We start from the raw sequence: 8,294 nt of genomic DNA on the forward strand, positions 1-8,294 counted from the left end.
ATCGGAATGGACTCGTGAGACATACTGAACTGCCGAAAGGAGCGATACTGCAGTTTTACACTGTGGAATGATGATAATGAGCAGAGCTCTTAGGAGAGAACACTTCGTTTAACGTAGACTCAGGAGAGACCTTCTCTTCTCTTACACTGCTGCTGCCTTGAGGCAGCTGTGTCTGCATAATTGCCTGATCGGCATTAGGAGTGTGGGTGACAATAGCTTTTAAGCTCAAATGGCTGAGTAGCTGTGTTGCCTGTTCTTTGAAGTTCTTGCTGCAGACTCAGATTTCTGTATTTCTGCTGGAATTACCCCGTCGCATCTCCTCTGTGGTCTTCTTTATTTCTTTCCAGGAATTAATCAGTCAGATGCTTCAGGTAAACGTTGAAGCTCGGTGTACCGCAGGACAAATCCTGAGTCACCCCTGGGTGTCAGTAAGTACCCACATTCCCAGGGAAGGAACATCCGTGTGTTCTGTGGCCAATAGCATGCTTCCTCCCGGTGGCTTTTGCACTTGCAAAGCTGCACATCCAAGTTCCGTGGCAGATAGAATATCTGTCTTCTCTAATCATCGAGTAGCATGAAGATAGCTCTTTGGGAGAAAGCAGTTGGAACCAGAATCCTGGAGTATTTGATCCTGCTCTGTGAGTGACCTGGGCAAGTCATGGTCCCTGTCTGGGCCTCAGTTTCCTCATCTGCAAAATGAAGGGGTTGGCTGGGATGCTCTCTAAGGAGCCTCTCAGCTTTCGCCTTCTGTGGTTCTGGGGTTTGAGAGTTTTTAGGATTTACCCAGAGAGGAGCATGTTTTAGACTCTGGTCTGTGTGTCTTCATGGCACATGGTCACAGGAGACCTCCTCCTGTGGGTGGGGAGCTGAGACAGAGTCCCTTCCAGAGCAGGGCAGAGGGGTGTGATGTTGACTAGAGTTCCTTTGGGCTTAGGTGGAGCCTCTGGGATTAGGGTAAACACGGTCCACTGAATGGCGGTGGTGGGAGAGTTTGCACTGCCCTCATTCCCGGAAGCTCCAGGAGAGAGAAGTTAATTTACTTAGCCAAGGGCTTTTGCCGACTTGGGGGCGGAGAAGGGGCTCCTTGTGCATCTCCAGCCCCTCCACTATCCCACACATTCTGACGTCTGGGTTCTGCTAAGTAACTTGGCTCCTCGACCAAGTAGCTGAGATGCCACATTTCTTTATGAGCAATAAAGACAGTTAACTGAATTCTTGATTGAAATGATAAACTGTTCATTAATTTTGATGTTTCCATGGGAGGGTTCTACACTACATTATATGGCATTTGTGCCTTGGGGAGAATCTCAGAAGCCTGAAGAATGTCTCCTTGTGCTGCTGGAGATCTGTGCTCTCTCCTTGGACTACTCGAGATCTAAGGAGCAGAGTGAATGGTCTAGGGTCTTTCTGAGGACATGCGACTGCTGACTAGCAGTAACTATTTTTAAAAAGTCATGGTTCCCCTAACCTTGTGGCTAAGATGGGCCCATTTAGGAAGAGATTGTGGGCGTGAGGGTGTGTTCACTGATTGTTAAGGAAAAGACAGCTTAGAGGTAAGGATCAAAAATCATTCTATTTGTTTCTGTTCTGTAGGATGATGCCTCCCAGGAGAATAATATGCAAGCTGAAGTAACAGGTAAACTAAAACAGCACTTTAATAATGCGCTCCCCAAACAGAACAGCACCACCACCGGGGTCTCTGTTATCATGGTAAGTGGAAGGCATGGTTCTGCTGTTGGAAAGCTGCCATGTCTGGCCTGACTGCTCAGCCAACGTTGAATCTTTTGAATTCAATAGCCAAGAGCTTCCCTCACGTGGAAGCTGGCTCCTTCCCTGTTTCTCTTTTCACTTTAAGGTTGGCTTGGCACGTCCAGTGCACGCATCTGGCCGACTCCCAGAGTCCTAGGACGGGGGTTGTGCAGGAACCAGCAAGGCCAGGCTGATGGGCCTGGGTGTTGGGGATCCCCTGGCCTCTTCCCCTGGGCTCGGTGCCCTCCCTCCGGAGCAGCTGCCGCTGCTCTTCCCTCTGCTTTCTCATCTAGAGAGGGATTCCCGAGCCCAGGTGGGATTTACAGCATGAGGAAGTAACTCCCTGCCTACTCATGGCTTCAAAAATAGATTCTTTGAGGTATGAATTATTCTTCTGAACTTGGGATAAGAAACAGCCAAGTTAAATTCCATTAAAAAAATCAGTGTCTGATGGCATTCAAAAGTATAGAACAATGTTAAAAAAAAATACTAGTTTTTTTGGGGTTGGTAAAATTTTAGGAGAAGTCAGTAATAATGATTCCCATATTTTTTCAGAGCTTTCTTCCTCCAAAATGTTTTTTATGGCACCTTATCTAAGTCCATAAACACAACAATTTAAAAGTGGCATTAAAGCAAGGGAAGTAACGTGAAAGTAAGTTCAGCAAAAGGGAAAATAAGGACAGAAAAAATAAAATTGAGCCAGAAGTGCAGTCAGCACACCCAACACGAGCAGTGCAGGCCTGAGTCCTTCCTGAAGTGGGGCCATAAAGCCAGCTCTGAGTGTCTCCCCTCCTTAGGGTGCCTGGGCACAAAGCAGCCGGAGTCTCGGGCTGTGATCTCCCTTCTGCCCACCTCACTCACAGGATTGGGAAGCAGGCAAGGGGTTGCCTTCCCAGAGCCAGAGAGCTAACGAGGGGGGCTTCAGAATCAGACTTTCTGAGGTGACAGGTGCCTGAGTTGTTAGCGCCTTGGCCACCTTTGACCACATTGGGTCTTAGTGGCACATAAGGCCACCTGGGAGCCTGACAGCTAATGATGGGCCATTGCCACATCTCCATTACTCTTGCCTCAGGACAAGCCTCTCACCCTCTGGAAAGGTTTAATTTGTTTCCTACTCAACTGGAAGGAAAATAGCTGCTTACTCTCATGGCACATTCCTAGATAAGTCTAGAATAGAACTTATCTTAGAACTTATCTAAGAAGATGTGGGGTCCACACAGACATTTGAGGGAAACCACACACACACCCCACCTTGTGAATACGGGATGCTGTGATGTGTTTATTGAGCATCTGCCACCTTCTTAGCACCCGCTGGCCTGTCATTCTCCTCTGGCCCCCAGGGGAGGCTGCATTTATTTGGCAGCCCTCTGTTTGTCCTTGCAACTCCCTCCCTCCTGCCCTGCTGGAAAGCACGCTCTCTCCCCCTCTCCCCTCCCCCAGACAAGGCCTGCAAACTGGGTCCTTTGACATGTTGCAGGACTTTGGGGTGCTCTCTGCCAAAATAATGGGAAGGCCTCTTGAGTTGTGGTTTCCCTAGCATTTCAGTGGTGCTCTGCTGAAAGCCTGAGAAAGTCAGAGTTGTCACAGAATTACAGCTGAAACACTTTGAAAAGAACCATCTTGACTGAGCCAACAGCATGAGAACATTTTCAAGTGATTCACTTATGAGAGCAAGAACTGATGGATGGGGTGGGAGCATGCAGCCTTGCCGCATGCTGTGTTATAAGGCAGCTTCTGGGAAAATTTGGAAAACTAAAAACATTAAAAATTGGTACCCTTGACATGTAATGAAAAACTTTAAGAAGAGTGATTGGTTAGAATCAAAATGTAATAACCATATATTAAATTTCATAGTCTGCTAGAGGAAGAACCTTCACAGGACTGTGCCCAGGGCGTACGAGAGTGTCACCCTCATTGCCTGGGTCACCTGTCGACTCAGAGCCCAGATAGGAATCAGGCCCAAAGCCTGTGACCTGCCAAGGTTCTGGAATGACCTGGCCCTTCTGCCTTATGGCCCAGTAGAGGCTCTTTTCTGGATAATGATGTTTAGACCCCTCAGACAGAACCAAATCATATGGTTTACAAATGGCATTTTTCCCTTGACTGATGAAGGAGTCCATCAGTCAAATTTCAGACCACTGGATTTTGTGTGAATGAACAACCCTTTGTTATTTGTCATTCCAAAGGAGATTGTAAAAGTGGTGTGTTTACATGTGTGTTCAGTTGTCATTTTGAGCATGTTGGCAGAGTTCCATCAAGCCCACGTTCCCTACACAACTCTGCAGGTTGTTAGCTTGAGAAGCTGCTGACTGAGGCCATCACCTTCAGTCCCTACAGGAGAAATCAAGGCAGCTTTCTCTGGAGGGGCCAATTCTCCATGGTCTAAAGGCCGGCCTGTGAATTTTGGCTTGTCCCCAAAAGCAGTGGCAAGAAGGCCTCCATGGGGTTGTCCTGCTAATCCTCACCCAACTGAGGACCTGGCCCGGGGCACGGTTGTGTGGGGGCAGCTTGCAATGCTTCCGTGTCGTCATCCTCATCCTCTTCACCAGCACTATGTGTCTGTGTGTCCCCTCCGTGGGAACAGTTTTAAATGTTTTTTTATATTAAAAATAATTACAAATGACTCTCCCTGGTATTTATGTGTTCTCATAACTGGAGTATGTGAGGCTAATATGGTTTCCTATGGATACAGATAGTAGGGGAAATGGTGTCTAATGGTTCCGAGGTGGGATCCACAGATAACTTTGTGTGACTTACAGACAGAACCTTATTCTCTACTGTCACCCCTAGTGTTCTCTCCGCCTGAGCCCCCCAAGTTGGTGCCTGAGGCTCAGGTGAGGAAATTATAGGACAGGAATGGTAAAGAACGGTGAAAGACAGTAAAGTTGATGCTGTTGTCTGCATTTTATTTGACAGTTTGATTTGACAGTTTGAGAGACACTTCAGAGTTTCACTCTTTACCCCGTTGAGACTGTGGGGACTCCTGAAGCAGAGTTCTGGTATTCAACACCTTGTGCTTACTCAGAGCAACTTCTAATTCCCAGCCCCTCTTAAATCTGCATGCTTGTCTCAGACTTCTGACACCAGCGTCCAGCTCTTAGCTTCTTGTCGGTGCAGGTCTGCTGTACCTACTGACATCCTTTTCAGCCAGCCAAGCACGCCCTTGGAAAACTTGACCGTAAAACTTCAGCTTGCCATGTTGCCTTCCCTCCCAGATCTAAAGCTGGCGAGTGCACGGCAGGAGGACTCCGAGAGTTCTCCTACTAACGGCTGTTCCTGTTTGTCACGTAGGTGGAAAAGCATAAGATGGGTACCTCTGTGAAGGCTTTTGTGCTCTCTCTAACTACATTTGCAAAGATGCTTTTTTTCCCAGTAAGACATTGTAGAGTCAGCTAGCCTTTGGGATAAGAGAAGAGAATTATATTGGACAAGGTTTGGGTCTAAGATGGACCAATGGTTTTGGATTGCATTTGCATTGTCTGTGACTTGTCCTTGGCATACTCGGAAAGGACGGTGCCTTTGTAGGGCGGGCTCATTGTTTATCCCAGTGGGCTCATCCCAGCCTCAGGGACTAGAAGAGGCCATCTTGTGGCAGAGAAGAGAATTATAAGAAACCTTGCTCACGCTGCATCTCGTAGGTGACTTGAGAAAGGACGGATTCAAATGGACTGCTTTCCCTGCTTTGGGGGGGCTTATGCTTCTTTCTGGGGGAAATCGGGAATGATTTGGGTGTAATTTAAGATAGACAAAGCTGTTTCACTCGTGTTGCTTCCGTTTAAAGTAAGTCTAGTTTCTGTCCCTGCTTCTCTCCCCCCTTCTCCTGCCTCTCTCGCCGCCTGCATTGCTCCCCTCTGACTAGGTCCAAGGCAATGGTACGTACTAACTGCACTGCGACGCTTTGTCCTGCTGCACACATTCATGGTCTCTTGACAGGAAGAGAAAAGGAGAAGTAACCGGGGAATTAGTTTCTTTTTCTACCCAGGGGAAATTTTGTGGTAGAAAAAGGTGAATGCTGCCTCTCTCCCTTTTCAGTGTTTTTGCTGAGGGTTGGCCCCCCTTGTACTAGGCGCGTGGAAGCTTGTTAAAGAGCCATGCTAAGTTTCTGATTTGGGTTTTCCACAGTTACCTCTTCTCCAGGGAATTGAAATTGTCCTTGGAAATTACCAGATTGTTCAGCTTGAGCTTGGAAGGGCCTGAGGAGCACACGTATTTCACAGTTGGCACCCAGTGCCCTGAAGGCAGCCACACAAGTCTATCTTAGAAAGCCCTGTTGTTTATTCATATTTTCTCCAGACTTCTACTTTTCTTTTTTTTTAATTCCGAGTTCTGAAAAAATCGGTGGTGCATTTTCCCCCAGGATCATTAGATTGCAAAACGCCTTCTGGTCGTGGTGCCTTTTAGCTAAAGGTGCCTGAGAACTGAAAGCTCCCCCACTTTTGGAAAACTCAGTGAGATGACAGCGGCTTGTTTCATGGACAAGCAAGAAACGCTCAACCTGAGTCCAGGAGGAGAGTGTAGGTCTCACCTCCCAGTCTAGGATCAGAGAGCAAAGCAGTTTCCTTCCCTTTGTGGCTGTTTCTATGCTCCCTGAGGAGATAAGCAGATTAAAAACTTTGAGGGTGTGACAACATTAAAAAACAAAACAATGCACAGGCAGAGAAGAGCAGGTGAGATGGTGGAGGATCTAAAAATGGGTAATATTGCACCATTGGATTCTCGGGCTTTTATAGGTGAGGCAGCCACATGAGTTGTAAGGAGATTTTTATTTACATGACATATAAAAAGTCATGAAAAGTTAACTGTCAAAGCCCTAGCATTCGCGTAGGCTTTGCTTGTTGTCCCAGGAGTCCTTGGGGCTCAAGATCTGGGCCCTCAGACCTCAGGCGCAGGTCAGAGCCGGGAGGGGAGGCTCCAGGCCGCCCCCCAGGAGCGCTGACCCCCGCGCTGGGAGCAGAGGGCGGCGGTGCCCGCGTGGGTCCCCGAGCGGGCGTTTCTCAGGCTTCTGATGGCAGAGCAGCTTGGGTTATTTCTCCTCTTCTGTGTCCGAGTCCTGTGCATGCTCCGTGGTGCGCTCTGCTCGTGGCACCCGCGCCCGAGCCCGCCCGGCTAACGCGTTGTCTCACTCTCTCTCCCCAGAACACGGCTCTAGATAAGGAGGGGCAGATTTTCGGCGGCAAGCTCTGCCAGGACGGCGGCCGCGCCGGCACCGAGCCCGCCTCTCCGGTCCCGCCCTCCGCCCCCGAGCCCCCTGCGGCCGGGGCGGCCGCCCTGGCCCCCACCCCTCCGGAATCTCCCACCTCCCCCCGCCCTCCTGCTGCCACCGGCTGTGAGCGGGCAGGGACCTGGCGCCGCCACCGGGACTGACAGGCCGCCGGGCCTGAGCCCCCCGCCGCCGCCGGGAGCCGCTCTCCTGCCCGGCCTCGCCGGCCGCCCTCGCGCGGAAGAGCCTTTCTCGCCGCCCGCTGCAGGTTTGCTGGCATCTGCCGAGGGCTGCCGGGACCCAGCGGCCTGGGGCTGGGGCTTGGCCTGTTTTCACACAGTGGGCACTGCCGTCCAGATCCTGGAGGTGTCATGTGCAGTGTCAGCTTTGGTGACAGACATTTGAAATGGCTCGTTTTAAATTACCTGTGTTTTCAGTTCAATGGACATTTTGCAGCGTCACCAGGAGAATGTGCAACTTTACCTAGCATTTAATGCATTTTTATAGAAACACTTTGGACGATCCAAGACCTCTCCCTTATTTCAGTAAACTCGGAGGGCTGCCTTTTTTCTTACACAGAACTTAGAACTGCGTTTGTCCCTTTGTGGGTGTCCCGTGAGAGGTGACATGGCATCTTCCTCTGCTGATGGGGGTTGGAGGACTGGCTTTCTAAGAAAAGAAATGAGCACCTAGGAGGACAATCTGGTCATTGGACGCTAATTCCGGACCTACTTCGAGAAGCGCTTTCAGATGCCTGAAGAAGCAGCCCACCTTGCAGCTTGGGCGCTTGGCTCACTTCAGCCAACACTGAGTATTTATTTGTACACAGACCACAGGGGAAGGCCACTTTCTTCCCTTGACGTGTGTGTTTTCCCCCAGCTCTTCCCACGTATGTATTAGGAAATGCTACTGAAGCTGTCCTTTGGGCTGTGTCATGAAAGGCTTGGCGCGCATGTGGCATCACCTGGGGCCGAGGCATTTTCTTCTCAGCAAACCAGCTACTAGCAGAACAGGATAAACCAGTTGTCCTGAGAAGCCACCAGGGTCCCCTGGCATCGCTGCTTTTCATCTGGAGTGGGGCGGACACAACTAAGGAAACGCCCTGAGGCCCAGTCAGGACTGTGTGGGGAGGTGCTCCACAGACATCCTCTGTTACTAACCTTCTGGAAGGCTGCTGGCAGTTTTTCCTTTTTTTCCACCACCCTGCTCTTTTTAATAATTGTACATAATCAGTGTATTTGTTTTACCTGCTCATCTTCTAAACTGGTGGGCCCTGTAGTTGATTCATCATTGTTAGGTTTTTGCTTCCGACAAGTGTACCCAACCTGTAATAAACTCTTCGTTA

At 49.5% G+C, this 8,294-nt stretch overlaps 1 protein-coding gene across 8 annotated transcripts in view; it reads left to right on the forward strand.

Annotated features, from left to right (window-relative positions):
- The window catches only part of DCLK2 (doublecortin like kinase 2), a 136,875-nt gene extending 128,581 nt beyond the window's left edge, over nt 1-8,294 (forward strand). For 4 of the 8 annotated variants that reach the window (XM_046657492.1, XM_046657493.1, XM_046657494.1 and 1 more), the window contains 3 exons: nt 348-428; nt 1,594-1,710; nt 6,886-8,294. In XM_046657492.1, the coding sequence (XP_046513448.1) occupies nt 348-428; nt 1,594-1,710; nt 6,886-7,113 (426 nt within the window). In that variant the 3' untranslated portion in view covers nt 7,114-8,294. Of the gene's footprint in view, nt 1-347; nt 429-1,593; nt 4,362-4,665; nt 4,749-6,885 lie in introns of those variants that run through there. The other 4 variants (XR_006888049.1, XR_006888048.1, XR_006888047.1 and 1 more) reach the window with 3 other exon arrangements.

This window comes from Equus quagga, chromosome 3, assembly GCF_021613505.1.
Source record: "Equus quagga isolate Etosha38 chromosome 3, UCLA_HA_Equagga_1.0, whole genome shotgun sequence".
Taxonomy (NCBI): Eukaryota; Metazoa; Chordata; class Mammalia; order Perissodactyla; family Equidae; genus Equus; species Equus quagga.